The following is a 22,325-nucleotide window of genomic DNA, read 5'->3' on the forward strand; positions in this document are numbered from 1 at the left end:
TAAATAATAAAAGAGATGTAACGATCTATTAAATCAATGTTATTTTTCCCCTCAAATTCCTTTTGTTCTGAATTCTGTTTTAATATTTAATTAAATTTTAGTAATTAAAAAGCTTGTCTAATTAACTGGAATCATGAAGCTTGTATAATTTAACAGCAATTTATTAACATTGTAAAAAAAGCTAAATTTTAGGGCCCGATGAATGCCATTTTATTTCTCTGTTTTAATGCTTTAATTACGTTTTAATAATCAAAAAGCATGTCTAATCAATTGAACTCATAAAATATCATTCTTACAATAAAGGTGCCCTTTTTGTCAGGTTTTATACCTTAATTTGATTATCACCATTATGTATTCAATCAGAATTTCAGGGGGAAAAAAAATTGTGATAAATTCTTTGATTCGGTCCTTATTTTCTACATCGCTGCATCATAGGGCACTAAAGATATGCTAATGTGAAATGTCCAGTGCTCTGGGTCCCCTAGACAGGATTGAAAACCAGTTATAAATGCCCAAGCAACTCAACCCAGTTGATTTTAATCAGTTTGACATAGCATTATGGTACTTCTCTCTGCAACAAGCTTGAGGCATGGTTCATATCAGTCACAAATCATGCAGGTGGGGTTACACACTGAGGTGCTTGAGATTTGAGGTTATGTTGAATCTTAAACCCAAGTATGAGCAATAGATACTCTGATTGTCGTGCCACATCGCATTGCTTGTTTGCGTCGTACACAGTGTTTGATGATGTGGAACCCATAAAGCTCTATAATGATGCGAGTGTGGTTGAAGAGCAGGAAAACAAAAGGCTTGTTCTGTTGAAACAGTGCTGAAATGAGAAATGTGTGGGTTGAGAGCAGTGTATCATTTGCAGGCCTGCTGCTCTTGCTCTAATTTCGGAGCGTGAATGGTTCAGATTCCGCACATATTTGGTCACGCTGCCATTTTGAAACAGAGCAGCTACATCGCCGAGCACCCCACACATGATGCGCTACAATCCATTAACGATACACAGAGGACAGACTCCATCTCCTCAGGTCGACATGAATAGGGTCTATTGTCCCAGACGCGTCCCCCATGCAAACTCAACACGCAGGCCAAAAAGCTTGTGTCTGTGATCTGTTCTCCACTTGTTCCTTCATTACTACCATTTAACCTCATGATGACCCTCATTAAAATAGTGCAGCACTCCCGATGTTTAGGGTCCATAAAGACGCTGTTTTTTACTGCACAAAGGGTCCTTTAGGAAGGAGAAAATGGAACGGGAGCCGCCATGAGCCGTTTTGGCCCACAACGGGAAATGAGCCGAAGACCCGCCTCTTGATCTCTTCTCAGAGGGATTTCAGTACGAGTCGCTGTGATAGGGATCGCTCTGGTAACGGTGTGAGCAGGACATGAGCTCCACCCATAAGTATTGTTGTTCCTTTCCCTTCCTCTACGGATCTTCAAACAACACTATCTTCTCTGGAAGTAGAGCTCTGTCCTCCCCTGGTCTGTGTCTGGACTTTCATACGCACATTTAGCAGATGCTTTTATTCAAAGCAGCTTACAGAAGAGGAACAAAAGCAATTTGTCAAAGAGACTTCAATATTTAGAATATATAAAATCCTTGTTTATTAGACAACTACACTAGAAAGTAAGCTAGAGAAGAGCAGAAACACATATTAATTTATTTATTTATTATGTGAGATAAGCTAAAGGTACAAATACCATGTTCTTTAGACAGACTAAAAATGTTACGATCAGCTATTAATCTAATATAATATGTAAAATAACTAGTTTTAAAATTGTTACTCTCCAGCAATTAAAATACAGTGATGTTGAGTCAACAGATTTTGATCTGTTGAGTTGATATTAAATTGATAACTTGAGGTTTAATTACAAAAATATGGTATATTGTTTGTCTAAAATTTTTTATAGAAAATAAAGTTGCTCTTAGAATACCTACTTTGACTTTAAGTTGGGTGAACAATATTTTCCAACACTTTCTATAGGTAAAAAAAAAGCCTTATTTGTGGAAAGTAGGGCTGTCCTCGACTAAGAATTTTTCTGGTCGTCTAGTAATCGTTCATTTTAAGCATTAGTCGACTAGTTTATTAATAAACCATTTAAATCATTATTATGAGCCTTTAATTGCCTTCATAGCCTAATAAGCGCTCAAGCACTCATAAAGCTTGCCACAGCGCACCGCAGAAGTATTGATTATGAATGTTTCAGGGAAAAGCAGTAAGGAGGCTGCATTAACATTTTAATAATTTGGTAAACTAGTGCTTTTTGTTCTCTGTTTAAGAGACGAAGTCGGCGACATTGACACTGACTCGTCATCTCCACAGTACTCCACAGTTTCATACTGATTACATAATCTGAGAATATTTGTTTTCCATTTGAATTGAAAGTAGACATTTCACTCTCTATAGATATATTTTTAATGTCTGTAAGGCAAAGATTATACACAGAGTTTCACGCTCAAGTTCACAGAGACCGAGACGGCAGAAAGCGCATCCTGTTTGCTTTCATTATTTCACAAAAGCGCGATTTGTTTTTATTGTGAGTGCACACAAATAAACAGTCTTTACAGATTTGAATTAAGTATTACTCTTATCTGTATGAGCAAAAATTACCAGTATTTTAGGAGCAAGTAACGCACCAGCGCCTCCATCTGTCCTGCAGTAAGCGCACTTATACACGCCACACACGCACTTGAATAGCGCACATTTGAATAGCGGCCATGTAAAGTTTTCAATACTTACATATTTCAGATGATAATCCATATTTGAGGTCGATGAAGGATAGGCGAGCATTTGTACTTTATTACCATAGACTAACTGTTAAAGATCTGTTAGTCACAAACTGCATGACTTCCCCTGTGGATTTTTTTTCTCTATGACTAAGCAACTTCAGCCCTCTACGAACACTTTGGCAATTGAATCGCCATTGGCTAGTAAATTTTTTTGTTCACTCGCCAGACTGATAAATATATATATATATATATAAATATATATATATATATATATAGCGTTGAACTAATAAAAGTTTGGTCGACCAAGCCTCTTCTGGTCTACTAACGATTAGTCGACTATTAGGGGGCAACCCTAGTGGAAAGAGTTTAATGAAAAGGCAAAATGTAACTCTGAATGACATTTATTAAAGATGTGTATGAACATCTTGGGTCTGTCTGCCTGAACCTTTTATTCATGTATTTATTTGTTTGAGATATTAGTTATTTTCTTTTTGAAACTTTGGTTACTTCTGATGTCTTGTCTCATTCTGCATGGTAACGCTTTCCATTTCCTCCAAACTGTTAATCTCTTTAATCTATCCTTTCATTCCCCCTCTTTCTCTTTGTTTTTTCTTTTCTACATTTCCTCCCATTCCTCAAGCCTCTGAGATACTATACATTGGACCAGTAAAAGGTAAGGCTTACAGTTTTTCTGGCTTCCTGCATTGCTTCCTTCACCTCCTCTCACTGCAGCTGGAGCAGTCACCTGACCACTGCTGACTCTGAGAAATCCCTGGCTCTGGTCACCTGACTCTCTGCTTCAGTGACACCTCAGCTGATGAGGGTCACGAGATGAGCTTTGCCCAAACACTGCATTCCCTTATCGGTTTTCAGTTTTGCTTGTTTGAATTGTCTCACTTTGTCCTAAAATCTAAATAAAATTAGGGACAAAAGGCTGAAAGGTCAGGTCAAGGAGCTACCCAGCAAATACTGCTTGGTATTATTATTATTTTTTAACCCAGCCAATATTGACATTGATTATTCAAGCTTTTATCTGATTGATCATTATAACTGGTTATAAAAACAAGCAGGCATATTAGGATGCATGTGCACATGATGGACAGCATGTGTGTGCACTGAACAGTTGTAAGTTTACAAAGGTTCAAGGTTCTGTATGGAATACATATGTGACGTACAAAGAACCTTGAACTTTTAATGCAGTTTGATCAAGAGCATCCCTACTACATGCTGCAAAAGTCTTATTTTATTGGTGCAGTTGGAAGGAAGGAAATACGAGTTCTTGCAAGGCAGCAAAACAATAGTGGTCAAAATGAAGTCAAATGATAGAGAAGTTTTGGGAATTTTCCCAATTCAAGCTCTCTGACTTTTCCAGTCAGCAAGGATTTAGGGTTGAATTGAAACTAGTGTTTTCAGTCCAGAACTGCTGTTTCTATGGTGGCATGAGAGTGTAGGGCGGGCATCAGCCCAGGAACCACCAGAGGAAACATGTTGGTGGAAAAAAGAGGCATTAAAGGGTTAGTTCGCCCAAAAATGAAAATCAGCCTATGTTTTACTCACCCTCAAAGCATCCTAGGTGTATGTGACTTTCTTCTTTCAGACGAATCCAATCGGAGTTACAGTGGGGCAAATAAGTATTTGATACACTGTCGATTTTTCAAGTTTTCCCACTTACAAAGAATGGAGAGATGCACATACGTACATGCATTTTTGTAAGATAAATATCCAAATTTCAAATGTAATAAACACTTTTCTCTCACTTCCGCTGACTGTGGTACGTAGATGACGTGCAGGCGGATGACGTAAGATGTATGCGTCGTTCACGTGCCTCTGAGAAATGCAGGTGCAAAGGAAACAAAGTTTCCTTAATTTAGCAAAGGAAAACCAGTCTCCTCTTGGCTTATATCGAAATCCTCTGACATTTTTCTTTACAAATCCTTGTTTTGTGCTTCTAATTCATGACTGGTGTTTTGTTTTGTTCTCTCTCCGCGCTCGTCACTAATCACGCAACGCCTACGTCTCGCGTCATCTGCCGGAACGGCTTCCGTGTACCACAGTCAGCGGAAGTGAGAAAAAAGTGTTTATTTCGTTTGAAATATGGATATTTATCTTACAAAAATGCATGGATTCGCTACAGGAGGACTTTATTCACCCCCCGGAGCCGTGTGAGGGACGTTTTATTACAGATGCACGCACTTTATTTCACGTCTTCTGAACTATTGACAACCAACACCCGCTTACCCACATTGAAAGGCTTGGAGGGACCAGGACAATTTTTTATATAACTCCGATTAGATTCGTCTGAAAGAAGAAAGTCACATACACCTAGGATGCTTTGCGGGTGAGTAAAACATAGGCTGATTTTCACTTTTGGGTGAACTAACCCTTTAATGCTTTGCTGAATCGTTCGGAGCATTTACTGAATCAACATCTGACTCACTCTCGAAATGAAGCCAGGTTTAAGAAGCAACAATCACAGTTTCGGTACAACAGACTTTAAATGGATAGTTTCTGTTCCTCCACTGAAAGTCCATTCCACCAATAAATACACTAATGCTTCTAAAATGAATGACAAAAAAATAAATACACTGTAAAGGTAATCCATGTAAATCAAATAGTTTAACCCAAGTCTTCTGAGGACATAACGACTGCTTTGCTTGATGAACAGATTTAACGAGCGCACATATTTGCTTTGCATACGAGAACAACCCTCATTGGTTCTTGCGGAAGTTCATATGTGCTTGCATGACTCATGAGAATGAACCTCATTAGTTTCCTCACTGTTTACCACATAGACCTTAGTGTAGCATCATATTTAAATTCTGACATTAATGAAAGAGGGATAGACGTACAGTGTCCATTAGATTGCTCAGTTGTTTTTAACAACATACCAAATGTTCAGCTGAAGAAACATCATTCCAAAAGCCTTTCAGTGGACCTAGAAACTCTTTTAGCCCATAAAACAATTATAAACCTTTATACGACGCATGCCATACTGTAAGTCTATCCCTCACAGTCTCGTTTTCAGTCAAATTCATTGTGGTGAATTATACCCTGATTAGTCTGATTTGATGTGCTCTAAGTATGTGCATTGATCAATGTTTATATATGAATGCAAGCCTAAATTAGATCTGTTTATCATATTAAGCCATCGTGTCTCTTCAGAAGACTTTGATTAAACCACTCTCTTCATATGGATTTCTTTTAGATCAAAGCTTTGGTTACATGGACTTTTAATGGAGGGACAGAAATCTCTCAGGTTTCAACTTCATTTCTGTTTCAAAGGTTTGGAACGACAAAGTTGAGGAAATTATGATTTTTGAGTAAACTAACTTTTTAATATTAAAAGCTATTAAAGTTCATAAAAATAGCACTGTTAGAACTGAAATTATCTACAAAAAGTTTGAATGGAGTCTGCAAGTTTGGGCCAAAATAATTACAGAAAATTATGAATTAAAATAAGAGGCCTTGCAGCACTGTTGTTATTATCGAATTGATTAGTAAAACAGTTTGACATTTGGCATTTGAGGGAGTGAACACTCCTTCACGCTCGCTGCTCATTGTTTTATACGTGCCTTCAAGCATGAGTCTGAGCTGAAGCATCAGTGTGATGTGTGTTTGTGGATCAGGATTCATTTGAACATTCCCAAACAGTGCGTAGAGTCGAGTAAACATCCAAACGCAGGCCCTCCAGTGACCTTCCCCTGAGTTTCTGAGAAGGGCTGCGAGCCTCCCTCATGCCTCCTCCAGCCCTCTGTCTTTTCTCATGACCTCTGCCACCCCTCAAGCACTTCCTGTCCCTCTACATGACTGTGGCCTCTCACTGCCACATACGTGCTTTTGCTTCTGTGTTTTACTCACTCTGTGATTGGTCACTTGTGTGGTTAGAGAAGAATGTGTAGTGTAACTGTGTGATGTGTCGGATTTATGACAGTAGAGAAACAAGTTTATTCAGTTGACAGATGATAGTGTCTTCACATAAAATTGCATCTTTGTACCGCTAGCAGAAGTCTATTTTTGCATTGCATTATTGCTCACACGGCCTGATTTTGGTGGTAATGTCTAAGACATTTTGTGTGGGCTGCCAGTGCTTTAAAAGGATTCATTTGAATGCATCTTATATATTGAATATGCTTAATTAATTTTTCTTTTCAAATTGTTCAGATTTCTTTTCTAAATTCAATGCAGTATAAAAAAAAAAAGATGTTTTATTGATGCTGATTTCTTATATGGTAATGTTTTCACTCAGAAATTTGTAATAAGTTTCACAATTAATTACAAAGAAAATAAGACATTGTGTAACGTAAACATGAAAGTAGGAAAGCTAAAATAGTATTTTTTTGTAAACATACTCCAATAATCTTTGTATTATTTATAACTAAGGAATATATATATATATATACACTTACACTCATTAAAGCTTTATTTTATTGTTCTAGTTCATTATGTGTCATCCTTTCACTAGCTCTAGTCGTCTAAATGAAGGTTATAGTTAGTCTCTGTGGGTGTTGTGCCATGACATACGTCATAGCTGGTGAACAGCTGATACTATGTAATATTAATAAACATCTAGGAGTCTCCATTTAATAATAACCAGCTGGACCTGTGCAATTTGAGGTCCTTACGCGGATTGGGAAAATGGCTCCAGTTGTCCTGTAGGCATTGACTGAAGTGTTTAAAGAATAATGCTGCACTAATGGACTGAATGTGTTAATGGTGTGTGATAATAACAGCTGTAACGGTGCACTGAGACCCAGCTGATGCTCGGCTCCTGATTCATCGGGTTCATAGAGATGCCAGTCACCTCCCGGACCCCTCATGCTGCTGTCTGTGCACTCGCAAAGTTGAACTGTGTGTGTTTTCTGCATGCTGCCTTCATCAGAACTGTGCAGTCATGTGAATGAGTGATTGTGTGAACAGCAGTTTTGTGTGCGGTTTACGGTGATTTCCAGTCATCTGGCTACGTATCTGGCTAGGAGTGGGCGGGATGACAAAATCCTGCCACCATGTTAACAAGTTATTTTTGCTGAAAATTTAACCAAATAATTTGTTTTATAAAACCGTTTAATCTTGTGTAATATCTTAAATTTTTAAATCATAAAAAAATCTTAAATTCTTTACCTTTTTATTTAAAATTTAATGGAATCAAACCAGAAACCAAGATTATTCATAACAAATGATGTCAGTTAGGCCTGTCACTAACATCTTTTTGTTGTGCGATATATTGCCCCAGAAATAACTGCAATAAGTGATATTATTGTCATTTTAAAGACCATTTTATGCCACTGAATATATAATCATAATGTAACAGCATAATAATGCAAAAAGGCCTACACGCTTTCAAATGACAACAAACTTTTTAAGAATATTTAGATCATGGAAATTAAGTATTAAAATATTAGATACCTGAATAAATAGTAAATAAACATTTAAACATGCAAAGTAACAAGTAGGAAAAAAGAAAAATGCACAAAGATTTATCCCAGACCTTCTTTCTCTGTAAATGAAGGGTGCTCACTATTGCTGAAAAACACAATCACTACTCAGCAGTCAGATGTCCGTACGCACCAAGACACAGATCCCTAAACAAGACCATATCTGCAGATTAAACTTTGTTTGTAGAAGATTTTTTTTTATTTGAACTAGCTCCTCATGACTACACCACGTTATGTTTGAGAAGCTGCAAAAAGACACCGGCGCAAGTGGAATGTAGTAAACATGGTGACATTAATAAAATGTGTGATATATTGCGTCACCAAAAATGATTGAGGTCATGTACATATATTGCGCGATAAGTCGATATATTGATTATTGCGACAGGCCTAGTCAGAGTAGAAACATAATAACAGACTTGAGTTAAATTAGCTGCACAACTGTTAGTCTTATTATTATTATTATTATTTTTTAATAAATTGACTTTTTTTATGGAGTGTGTACTACACATCACAGTCCGTTAAAAGGGTCCATTTATAATTTTCTGTTTTTTAATAATGTACATTTATAATAACTATATATTTTGTTGTTAAACTGCCTTGGAATAAATTGCATAAAACTTCAATGGTGCTGCATGCAAATTTGACACATTTCTCTCTTCTGACCAACATAATCTTTTCCCTCTTTTTTTTGTTTGCTAGCTATCGGAGCAAATTGGGAAATGTGAAAAGGGTCCAAAGCTATTTTTGCAGAAAATTCAACCCAAAATAATTCGGTTTGTATCAGTGTAATAATTCCCATTGAATTTTGTGTAATATTATAATCTATATTTAATATTTTTATAGTTTAATGGAAGAAAACCCAAAAAATTATGAACAAGTTGAAAAAAAAAAATCAAAATGGCAAGCGGCTGTAAATATGTAAGACAGTATAAGCACACCCCTCTGACTGTTGATTTCTTTATAAATACACCAAATTGCTCTTTTGCTTGAAAGGCACGAACAACCAACAGCTACACCATGGTTACAAAACCTAAATCACTCTCTACTGGATGAAACATTAAAATAAACGTCATTCCGCCCAGCCCTCCGTCCGGCTTGTCGTGTGAATGGGTTTGACGGGTGGTTACTGACAGATGCCTCTCATTTCAGGAAGCATCTATTCTAGTCCTGGACTTTACAGCAAGACCATGACACCTACCTATGACTCTCGGGACGGCAGCCCTCTGTCCCCCACCACAGCGTGGTTTGGAGACAGTCCGCTGTCAGAAGGCAATCCCAGCATCCTCGCTGTCAGCCAGCCCATCTCCTCACCTGACATTCTGGTCAAGATGTACAAACCACAGTCCCTCCTGGACAAGGCCAAGATCAACCAGGGGTAAGCTGGGACAGATCTGGTGTGTGAAGACTCAGTGATTCAGGAAGGCTTGCACTCATATTCCTCTGAATGTCTTTGTGAAGGTGGCTGGACTCCTCCAGATCACTGATGGAGCAGGATGTGAAGGAGAACGAGGTTCTTCTGCTCCGGTTCAAGTACCACAGCTTCTTTGACCTCAACCCAAAGGTCAGTGTGTTTTGCACCTTATCACATATAATCATATGCACACAATGCTGAATAGGACATTCCAGAATCACACACAAGCTCTTAAAGGGGTCATGAACTGCCTTTTTTTTTTATTTTGCGGTCCAATGTCAAGATATTTGCATCATAATTTAGAAGTAATAAGTTATTTTGTGTCCAGTTTTTGACCCCCTCATCAGAACGCTCTGTTTGAATAGGCGTGGAGGATTGTAGACTCGGAAGTTAACGCCCACTGCTGTGATTGGCTAATAGTTGTGTATGTTTGACAGCCTACATTCCTCATAGATGGGACGCTGCTGTGATTTAGGTCAAAAACGCATAATGCAATTACCAACCAAACGATCTGTAAGAACAAAAACAGTTACTCGCGCTTGTGTTGCGACAGTACTGTCGGATCCAATATAGTCGCACAGCATTGTCTTTTAGTTTCAATCTTTTTGAAAATCCCGCATCGAATTGTGCCTTGTTTGTAAATGAATCCACGGTAAAAAATGAAAACATAAATAATGCAATTACCAACCAAACGATCTGTAAGAACAAAAACAGTTACTCGCGCTTGTGTTGCGACAGTACTGTCGGATCCAATATAGTCGCACAGCATTGTCTTTTAGTTTCAATCTTTTTGAAAATCCCGCATCGAATTGTGCCTTGTTTGTAAATGAATCCACGGTAAAAAATGAAAACAGACAATTGAATGGGCGAAAAACCTAAAGTTCCGTTATGTAGAAGCAATCGCTGTAAGAATTCATTTATACCTGTATCTATTAGGATTTTAAATAGTAAATTGGTATTTTAACTAACAAAAGTGTTGTTGTTTTGTGTGGTTGGTGTGTATTGCTGCAGCTTTGAGTCCAAGACAAATTTCCTACAAAGGACAATAAAGTATAACTCTAGTCTAACTCTAAAGGGGTCATGCAATAGAAAATCAAAACATTCTTGATATTCCTGTCAGTAGCATAAAAACCGTCTATATTGTGATTATTTTATATACAGAAAGTGTTCAGAGATTGTTGTCTTTATAATAGCTGGAGCAGAGCAAGTCTATTGGTGATTTCTGCATTTTCGCCAAAAATCCTGTTCTAATCAGTGGCTCAGTTTACATTGCTCAACGAGTCTCTTATTTACACCGTGTTGCACTTTGTAAGTTATGGTAAAAGTATTGGTGAGATTGCAGAAATCACGTCGCAGTAAGAAGATGATTGTTATCATCGTGTGCTCAGTAGACATGACTTTAGTGCAGTGCTTTGATGCTCTAAATATAATGCTGTAATCAACACTTTTCCCCATTAGTTCATCCTGGCATAATAAAAGTTTTCAAGAGAGTTCCACATGTAATGCTCGTTTCATATGCAAAGATGTGAGCCAATCATAGCAGTGGGAGTTTCCATTGAAGTCTCACAGTGGACACGCCCCTTCTAACAGAGTGTTCAAATCAGAGGCTAAATGTGGGTAGAAAATGACAATTTGTTTCTACATTATGACCAGTTTTGATTAAAATACCATACTAAGATGATAGTTGCACCTTAGAAAACAAAATATTGCATTTCATGAACATTTGCATAGACAAATTCAGTTTTATTTAATTGGGAAAATCATCTAGTAACAGTGTAGCTTGCAAAATCTGGGACAAGTAAATATTGTATTTTTTGTAAGAGTTTAGCAGTGTTTGCAGCCCATTTTACATTTGCATTTTAACATTTACTTTGATTTATTCCATTTTATTAAATTGGGGAATGGTAGATGTGGGAGAGGGTTAAATATTACAATAAAGAATTTATCAGAGGCTAAATTTGGGTAAAAAAAAGGTTTCATCTTTTTAATGAAAATACCATACTAAGATGATAAGTGCACCTCAGGAAACCTAAAATATTGCATTTCATGACCTCTTTAAGGTTGTATATGAGTATAGTTGTATATAGTGTACATTATGCTCACCCGTAGGACTCTCAGAGGGATCTACGCACTTATGTTGTAAGGACGGTGTGCTGGAAGTGGTGTTGTGGTGTCGTGTTTTTAACCCTCTCCTGACCCCTGCAGTATGATGCCATCAGGGTGAACCAGCTGTATGAGCAGGCCAAGTGGGCCATCCTGCTGGAGGAGATTGAATGCACCGAGGAGGAGATGATGATGTTTGCCGCCCTGCAGGTACGTGCACGTCCAAACCTCGGCAGAATTTATGCCAACGCCCGACTTTTGACAGTTTGCAGTCTTCGCTCGGGTCCTCTGGCCCTGTTAATGAATTGGATGGGCTCTGTGCCTGACTGCGTAGCATCTGCAGCATGCAAACGTTAGGCTGTGACGTTTGTTTTCAGCGATGACCCTGCTATTTCAGACCCTCATAAATGTTGAGTGACAACACCTCAGGACGCCTCACTGTCTTCACGTCATGTAAATATAGAGCGGGCGTCTGTTCGAGGGAGGTGGGACATGGGAGACCACCCGGAGTCTCCAGCCTAAGGAGGTGTGGGTTGCTCCAGCAGGGATTTGTGGAGGTGTATCAGTGGTGTCGACTTTCTCTGTTTACGTACAGCGAGTTTAAATTAGTCAGGTCTGTCCCTCCCCATCAGTCCACACCACGTTCAGTCAGAGGATACGAGTCTGGCTCTGGACCTGCACCGTGTCTCTGGGTAGAAGAGCTCAGCGACTTCAAACATCAGCAGCTCTAAGTTTAGCCAGCTTTATAGCGAGGCTGTTAACCGTTGAGAGAAACCAGTGTGTCATTCACCTACTAACTACTCTTATCTGAGCAGAGAGATGGTGACATGAAAATACCTTTAGTCTCTATTTTGAAAGCGGAGCTGTCATCAGCGTACAGTGAAATATGCTTCTGTAGTCCAACTGTTTGCTGTAGCACCATGGGGATCGTTTGACAGCTAATTGTAATTAGGAGAACGAGGTCACAGGCTTTAAACTCATACATGAATAGTATTATAGTTAACAAAAAAACAGTATCAAAAATGTTGTTAGTATCATTGAAATAAATGTTCAATTATTAACTTTAAACTTTTACTCAAATTAAAATAAAATAAAAAATATATAATTAAAATATATATATATATATTATTTTGAATTAAAAACTGGGAAAAAACTATAATAGCGTATCAATAATACTGACACAGAAAATTATAAATAAATGTTAAAATTAACTTTAAACAAACAAACAAAAAAAAAATAATATATATATATATATATATATATATATATATATATATATATAAATTATAATTCTAAATATATTTAAAAAATATTTAATTTTGAATTAAAAACCCATTGAAAAAACTACAATAGTGTATCAATGATACTAAAATAACACTGATACAGAAAATTATTTAAAAATGTTAAATGTTGTTTGTTCATTCCTGGAGGTCAGAGTAAATATTACATTAGCTTTTTTATTTTTCATTTATTTTGTAAGAGTTTTTGCAGCATGTATGAATACAGTTTAAAACCATTTCATGAAAACAAATACAAAATAATTGTTAAATTTCACAAATGCATAAGTTTAAAACCTAAAAAACACATTTAACATGAACACTGACAAATTCAGTTTTATTTAATTGGGAAAATCATCCAGCAACAATGTAGCTTGCAACATGTGGGACAGGACCGCATGCATATTTGTCCTGTCAGGAGGTCAAAGTAAATATTTTATTAATTTTATTTCCCCTTTATTTTGTAAGAGGTTGACGATGTGCAGGACGTGGGAATACAGTTTTTAACAAATTCATGAAAATGTTACATTTCACAAATGCATACAAGTTGTCAATATTTTCAAAATACTTTTTACATTTACGTTGACAATTTTATATATTTTTTTTTACTTGGCTAAATGTTAGATATGGGAGAGGGTTAAATATCACAACAAGGAATTTACGATATTAATATGTTTTTATTCGCAGTACCACATCAACAAGCTGTCCATCATGTCTTCAGACAATCACATGAACAACAGTGAGAAGGAGGTCGATGAGGTTGATGCAGCTCTGTCAGATCTGGAGATCACTCTCGAGGGAGGAAAGACGTCCAACACGCTGGTACTGCAATCTCGTGCAATAATAATTCTTACTACTTCCGTTACAGACACACACCTGTAGGCCTTTATCACACTCTGCATTCGAAAAGCAGAAGCTTCAAATATTAGCATGAAATAACTCCTGCTGTAGCCTGTGTCAATGCAGTGCCTATAGCATGGGCTTGTTGTGATTTATCAACATACAGTTCATCACAAATACTTCATCTAAACACACCAACCTCATTAACCAGGTATGATGAAACAAAGAAAAATGGTGCCATGTTATGCTGACACATATTTTTTTATTTGAAAGGGAAGCACACATGCCTGCTGTATGTGTAAGTGCAGTACTTCAATCTAAGCACTATTTATTTATTTTTAATCAAAAAGCAAGGATGTAATACAAATAACATCACCATGAAGAACAGTAGAATTAGACAACATTATACATCACTTTAAACGTTAATTATGAGGAAAGACTGTACAAATTAGAAATATTATCACATTGATTTCATGCTTTTCATTCCATAAAAAAATCTCCAAGTATTGCTTCAAATTGAAGTCATTCAAATAAAGGAATATTATGTAAAAATGACTGGTTTGATCATTGTAAGCGAGTCATATCCTCTGGAGTTTGAGTGCAGTAATTGGATAGCATTATACTGCAGACAGAATTGGAGTTGGTTTAAGCATATTAAAAAATGAAATCAAAACGGTGTATTCTGAATATTCCTCTTGCTGTGACATGAGCGGCGTGCAGCTGTTATGTAGACTGTGACCATAAAGATTTTGACATCATTACACCAACAACTTTATTAATACACTTTGTGTTCTCAGGGTGACATCACATCCATTCCTGAACTGGCTGACTACGTGAAAGTCTTCAAGTGAGTTGAAGGATTGAAAAATATGTTGAGATTTATTGTTTTTGGTCTCATAAGCTTTAAGTAGTGCAAGGCAAAAAAAAAAATATAATAATAATAAAGCAAGGCTCTGTCTATGTATTAGTCTGTTTAAAGTGTAAATAGACTAATACATAGTGGCAGCTAAATTAATTACGGTTTGTTTAAGCTAAATGGGTCTGCTTATTAATAATGCTTATTATAATGTGCTTATATTTTGCTATATTGAAAGAGCGGGCGTCACAGACCTGATCAGCATTAGAGACAGGTCTTTTATCAAAGGAATTTCTCTTGATCTTTTGCTCATACCTCAGACCAAAGAAACTCACTCTGAAAGGATACAAGCAGTACTGGTGCACGTTCAAGGACATCACAATCTCCTGCTACAAGAGCCGCGAGGAGGCCCACGGCACGCCGGCGCACCAGATGAACCTGAGAGGTGACCGCTCGCAACAGACACGGTTAGAAACGCTGTTTGTTTACCACATCAGCACTGCATCTCATCCGCTGTTTCTCTGTAGGCTGTGAAGTCACACCAGATGTGAACATTTCCGGTCAGAAATTCAACATCAAGTTGCTAATTCCTGTAGCAGATGGTATGAACGAGATCTGGCTGCGGTGTGATGCTGTGAGTGAGACACTTCTATTGATTGTCACACATTATTGAGCATTAAATTGCCTCACATTTTCACTTGTCTTTAAAAGGAAAAGTAGAATATTACTTGACTTGCTGCTTCAAAAGTAATTATACAGACTCATCAGGGTTATTGTGGTTAACTAAAACTATATAAAAAAAAATGTTAGATGAAATAATTATTTATTTCAGCTAGTTGCCAAAGTAACATATCTCATTTTCATTTAGTATTGATTCAAACTGAAATACATCTTCATAAAAATAGACAGAAAAGTCCCCAAAAAGTAATAAAACTGACAAAAACATAAAACAAAATTGCTAAAACTTTAAAATTAAATTGAAAACTTTAACTATAATAGCATCTCAGTGATAGTAAATGTACACTGGCACTCAGAGGATACAATAGTTGTTTTACTTTAAACAACTATTGTTTAAAGTACTTTATACTTGAATAACTTTAGTTGTAAAGCACATTTAAAAACAACCGAAGTTGACCAAAGTGTGCTGTACAGAGTAGAATACAAAACTCAGAAATAAGAAGAAACAGATTTAAAACGCAACAAAAACAAAACAACAATTGAACCAATGATCAAGGGGAATTGAAAGCTAGAGAGAATAAATGTCTATAGAGCAGACTTAAAAGCAGAAATAGAGGGGCTAATCTAATATGAAGAGGTAGACCGTTCCAGAGTTTCGGACCTGCAGTTGCAAAAGCGTTATCACCTCGTTTTTTAAGTCTAGATCTAGGCACAATGAGTAGACAGGGCTTTACACACAAGTAAAATAATTTTTAAATCAATTCTATATTTAATGGGTAACCAGTGCAGTGCAGATAAAAAAGTAACTGGCTCATACTTGCCAGAACCAGAGAGTAGTCTAGCAGCTGCATTTAGCACTAGCTGTAGACGGGAGAGAGAAAACTGAGAAACACTGTAATAAAGTGAATTACAATAATCTAAACGAGTTGTTTGAAAAGCATGGATCACACAGGATCAAACACCTTTCCCTGTCCTTCAGGAGAAGCAGTACGCTCAGTGGATGGCGGCTTGCCGTTTGGCCTCCAAAGGGAAGACGATGGCAGATAGTTCCTACAACTTGGAGGTCCAGAACATTCTGTCCTTCCTGAAGATGCAGCACATGAATCCTGATCCTCAGATCATAGAGCCCATCACCACCGACATCAACCCTGAGTGCCTGGTGTCTCCACGATACCTGAAGAAGTACAAGAACAAGCAGGTAAATGAGAGACCGGTCTGCTGCTGCAGCACAGAATACAGACAGACACTGATGGCAGAGAGCTGCAGGGCGGCCGGTCAAGACACGTATATACTAATACATAGTAATAAACAGCAATATGTTTACACATATTTATTTACTAATGCATGCAAGTGAAGCAAATTCATTGTTGAAAGTTGTTGACATTTTTGCTGCTGATTTTTAAATCAGATTCAGTCTTAACGCCAAGTCACAAAACTGACCTACTTGGTCTTTAGCTTCGTTGACAAAAAAGTACATTCAAATTATGATCATCATGATTTTAATGTTATATTTAAGAATATCCAAAATTAAGGTTTTGGAGTGGCCAAATCAAAGTCCGGACTTAAATCCGATTGAGATGCTTAAACAGTCCATTCATGCTCGAAAACCCTCCAATGTGGCTGAATTAAAACAATTCTGCAAAGAAGAGTGGGCCAGAGTTCCTCCACAGCGATGTGAAAGACTCGTTGCCAGTTATCGCAAACACTTGATTGCAGTTGTTGCTGCAAAGCGTGGCACAACCAGTTATTAGATTTAGGGGGCAATTACTTTTTCACGTAGTGCCAGGCAGGTTTGGACAGCTTTTTTCCCTTAATAAATTAAATAATAATTTAACAGCATTTTGTATTTACTTGCATTATCTTTGTGTAATATTAAAATTAGTTTGATGATCTGAATCTTAAGTGTGACAAATATGCAAAAAAATAAAAAAAACCGGGAGGGGGGCCAACACTTTTTCACACCACTGTACATACATACATACATTTATATATATATATATATGTATATGTATGTGTATATACATATGTGTAGTAAAACACACAATGCACACACACACTAATATATATTAGTGTTTTTAATAATAGTTATATTGAAGAGCGAACAACTGGTTTAAATTTTTTCCATAGCTGATCACATGCCTACATACTAAATAAACGTCAGATATTAAATCCATACCACATTTTAAATATCACCAAGTCCTACTTGGTACTATTAAGAAAAATATTTACAAAAATGTAAAAAAACAAAGTCATCTTTTTCTAGCACCGAGACACTCATCGTGATATGGATATGCAGAGTGTCCAGTGAAATTTCTCAGAATGATGTCGTCTTTGTTGTACTTGATGAAAAAAAACAAGAGTAAAGTGAAAGTATGTAGGGAGGGCTCCTGTGTGGGAGTCGACAGACGGCTCCTGTGTGCTGCTGCTGGTGTCGTCTTACAGTGGCCCTGGACTCAATCCAGCTCCTGTGATGCTGGGGGGATGGTGGGCTTCCTGTCCTCACATCACACTCGCTCCACCAGCAGCTTATCGCTGGAAGAAACTTTGAGGAGCTGGGGTGGGGTCTTCAGAAACAGGCGGGAAAAAATACAGGAAACAAGCCGTGCCTGGGAATGTGCAGAGACAGCCTGGGAAGAAGACAGCAGTTTGTTTGTGAGAGCGACTTTAGAGTTCGGATGATTTCAGAGCACTTCTAATCCATGCATTACAAGCTCAATTTATTTTCTTCAGAGGCTTCCTCTGGGATTTTATTCCTAGAGGACATGGGTCAGTAAGCACTGAACTTTGGTAAACAAGGATAGATGACTTTCTCACTTCCAGACTCGACAGGATCAGGAAAGCGGATGTTGTCATCCAAATGGTAGGGAATTTCAGAGGTCTGTAGTGTTCTTGGGTTTAAATGTGTGTGCGTGGTGCCACCTTGTGGAGTCAAGGGTGTATAGTTTGAAGTGTGATGAAAACATTTCAGGTTAATCATAAACTATAGCTCAGCCATGAACTTTGAACCCATTTTATATGTTTAAAAATTTTCTGATTTGTGCTTAAAGATTGTTTCATTTTTTCTCTCTCTTTTTTTTTTTTTGGAGCTTAATGGACAAATCAGAAGATATACAAATGGATGTTTGGATGTTGGTTTGACCAAGCCTTGCCTGAAAGTTTATAATAATTTTTAAAAGATTGAAGTTTGAAAGTTTTTACTCCGAGAAGTTATAGACAGACAGACCAATAAAAACTACTTCTGACCCCATTAGAACTAGGTATGCTCCGATCCGCCTTTTTCGCCTCCGATACCGATTCCGATACCTAGGGTATTGGCCGATACAGATACCGATCCGATACCAGTTAAGTTTTTTTCCCTCATTTAAATAAATGTAGAATTTATATATCTCTGTGTGTGGAACTGATAATCATTCTTTCACAATCTACTAGATACAGACTACTTCATTATAAAGAAAAATAAAATAAACAAATATGAAAAAATATAGGCCTATGTATATTTATAATCTATGACAAAAAATTATCATAAACTAGGTTAGTGGATAATTCGGCAGCAGAAGTTATTCTACAATAATTTTAGAAATCCAAACATTTAGTGAAAAAACAATATTTTGTGGGGAACAAATAAAAGTGTTGCACTAAATATGGTAAAATGTTACACATTGCTATTTGTATTATTATAAAATCCATTCATTAAAAACATTCATGAATGTATTTATATGTAAGTATTTACTATAAAATTAAAATACATTTAAATGTGTAGCATATTTTTTAATAAGGCAACAACATATGATAGATACGAACGATGCAATACATATCACGGTACAGGACTGCACTGAATTTCACCTCAGCAGAATTGAGTAAAACAGCTGTTTATTAAACACTGCATACTATATAGGGCCATTGCTAACTATAGGCAGAGCAGGCAGTTCACCTCTACATTATGAAGGGCCTCCATAACTCTACCACAGTACAATACAGCGGGTAAAATAAGTATTGAACACATCACCATTTTTCTCAGTAAATATATTTCTAAAGGTGCTGTTGACATGAAATTTTCTCCAGATGTCGGTAATATCCAAGTAATCCATAGATACAAAGAAAGCAAAACAAATAAGTTCAGAAATTAAGTTCTGTGTAATAAAGTAGAATGACAGGGAAAAAGTATTGAACACATGAAGAAAGGGAGGTGCAAAAAGGCACAGAAAGCCAAGACACCAGCTGAAATCTATCAGTAATTAGAAAGCAATCCTGCCCCTCGTCAGTGGAAATTAGAATTAGCTGCTTCAGTCCCAACTGATGGCCTATAAAAAGGTGTCTCATGACCAACGTGTCACACAAAAAACATTTCATGTTGGGTAAAAGCAAAGAGCTTTCTCAATACCCTCACAACCTTATTGTTGCAAAACATACTGATGGCATTGGTTACAGAAGGATTTCTATACTTCTGAATGTTGGGAAGTGGAAAGAACATGATTTCACCATAAACCGGCCTCGACCAGGTGCTCCTCGCAAGATTTCTGACAGAGGAGTGAAAAGAATTATCAGAAGCGTTTTCTAAGAGCCAAGGATCACTTGTGGAGAGCTTTAGAAAGACCTGGAATTAGCAGGTACAGTTGTTTCAAAGAAAATAATAAGTACAATAATTAATGCATTAATGCCTGTATGCACGCTCACCACACAAGGCTCTGTTGCTGAAGAAAAAGCATGTTGAAGCTGGTTTAAAGTTTGCTGCACCACATTTAGACAAGCCTGTGAATTACTGGGAGAATATAGTTTGGTCAGATGAGACAAATATTTTACTCTTTGGATGCCATAATACACATGTTTGGAGGTCAAAGGGCACTGCACATCACCCCAAAACATCATGGTGTGGCACTGGAAAAATTCATATAATTGAAGGAAGGATGAATGGAAAAAATGTACCAAGACATTCTTGATGAAAATCTGCTGTCATCTACCAGGATGATTAGGGGTGCAACGGATCGTAGATGGATCAGGCTCTAATGTGATTTGCGGATTAACTGTTAAGTTTAACCATCATAGAGTTAAAGTTTATCATTTGCACATGTTTGGTCTTGCCAGTTTACATATTCAAGCAATTTTAACTTGTGCGCTGTTTTCTGTGCGCTCAGCCGCTGCCACACGCAGAGAGAGAGACACCACGTGAACACCGAATTGATTCCTCTTTCACATACACACAAAGTTATGTTAAAATACCCGTTTTGGCAAGTATTATAGTAAACACAGTCGGTTATGTCTTAAGTGAACGTAAACCGCTGAGAAAAAAACGGATGTGTGTCAGTTCATGGTCCGTGCATTTGGTCTTAAAGAGACAGCAGCCAATAAATACCTGTTTCTGTCTGCTAATCAAATAATACCACAGCTCTAACAAAGATTAATCTGTATTTAACTTGTGCAGTGAGCACTATTGTGTTATTTTACACTTAATTATTACATTTCTGCACCTGAATGCTACTGTTACTGACTTTATTTGTAACTGTGTTTTGTTGTATTCATCTACGCTTGTAATTGTTCTTGTTTTATTATTAACTTTATTAGTTAAGTTAGTAGTTTTTGCTGTGGTATAGAAGAACTTAAAGTAAGCTTTCACAAATTTTTATTTTTTTGCTGATCTGAAAAATTATCTGATCTGATTTGATCCGTGACTCAAAATCCATAATATGATCTGAACCGTGGGTCATAGAAGAGGCCCACAGAACCTTCAACATTTGAAGACTCTGTGGAAGAATGAGCCAAAATCCCTCCTGAGCAATGCATGCGACTAGTTTCTGCTACAGGAGGCGTCTCGAAGCTGTCATTACCAACACAGGCTTTTGTACAAAGTATTAAATACATTTCAGTACGTCATTCAGTGTCATTCTACTTTATTACACAGAACTTGATTTCTGAACTTATTTGTATTGTTTTCTTTGTATGTATGGATTACTTGGGTTGTTACCGACATCTGGTGAACATTTCATGTCAACAGCACCTTTAGAAATATATTTATTGGGAAAAATAGAGATGTGTTCAATACTTATTTTACCCGCTGTATATATTATGGCATATGTTTCATGTTTACATTGGGCACTCCCCACCAGGTACAATATTCTGACTGTTTGCATTTTGTTTTTAAGCCCATAAATAATAATGTACTCGTTCTAATACATTTATATTGTACTGCGATGCTGCAGTGTGTGCAAGACCTGATGAATAGGATCAGAATTAACATTTATTCACTTGTATTACATTTTAGTCATTATTCTGTCATTTTTCATCTGTTATGTAATTCAAATATTTATGCCAAAATTAGTAATTAATTCATTTAAAGTCACGCTGTCAACGCGTTACTGTTCAATTAATTAGCCTAAATGTTTAACATTGTAAAACTTCTTTAAGGCAAATTCCGCCCTTTCATTTATCTATTTTAATACTGCTCTTATGAAAATTAATCACGGTTTTGCTAACCATAGTTTAACCATGGTGTGTGTAGTAAAACTGTGGTAATGCAAATGGAAAACAAAAAACAAACATAGTTACTGCATATTTACTATAGTAAAACCATGGTTAATTTTTGTAGGGGTGTTTATCAGTCAAATGTATTTAAAATGTAAACGGGTAAGAAATATGATTAGTAAGAGAAAAACATTGTTAATGAGAAGACGAACTTGACTGCAGCAGGTTAGTTGGGAAATAAATGTATTTATTATTCAGAATGCACATTTGGAAGCGAAATATACTAATATGAACATTTCAGCAGGTGATATGAGATGTAGGCTTAAACATCCTCAGTTTGAAATGCATACTGCATCAGTCTGATGATTAGGGATGAAACGATTCACTCAACTCCCGAAACGATTAGATTCACGATTTTGATTTCACGATTCGATTTTCTCACGATTTTTTTTTTTACAAAATGAGATCGAAGACATTATACAGTAAATGAAAAGGTGTCCTTTTATTAGGCTATTGCTGCACGTTTCTTTGT

The 22,325-nt window shown here is 36.8% G+C and overlaps 1 protein-coding gene across 1 annotated transcript in view; it reads left to right on the forward strand.

The window, feature by feature from the left end:
• The window catches only part of LOC107565223 (fermitin family homolog 2-like), a 60,823-nt gene that overhangs the window by 32,707 nt on the left and 5,791 nt on the right, over window positions 1-22,325 (forward strand). The window contains exons 4-12 of the mRNA XM_016250441.1: window positions 3,267-3,413; window positions 9,322-9,547; window positions 9,631-9,733; window positions 11,789-11,896; window positions 13,651-13,785; window positions 14,601-14,650; window positions 14,980-15,104; window positions 15,187-15,293; window positions 16,317-16,683. Of these exons, the coding sequence (XP_016105927.1) occupies window positions 3,267-3,413; window positions 9,322-9,547; window positions 9,631-9,733; window positions 11,789-11,896; window positions 13,651-13,785; window positions 14,601-14,650; window positions 14,980-15,104; window positions 15,187-15,293; window positions 16,317-16,683 (1,368 nt within the window). The remainder of the gene's footprint in view (window positions 1-3,266; window positions 3,414-9,321; window positions 9,548-9,630; window positions 9,734-11,788; window positions 11,897-13,650; window positions 13,786-14,600; window positions 14,651-14,979; window positions 15,105-15,186; window positions 15,294-16,316; window positions 16,684-22,325) is intronic.

The sequence above is a fragment of the Sinocyclocheilus grahami genome, unplaced genomic scaffold (genome assembly GCF_001515645.1).
Source record: "Sinocyclocheilus grahami isolate Dianchi unplaced genomic scaffold, SAMN03320097.WGS_v1.1 scaffold989.1, whole genome shotgun sequence".
NCBI lineage: Eukaryota > Metazoa > Chordata > Actinopteri > Cypriniformes > Cyprinidae > Sinocyclocheilus > Sinocyclocheilus grahami.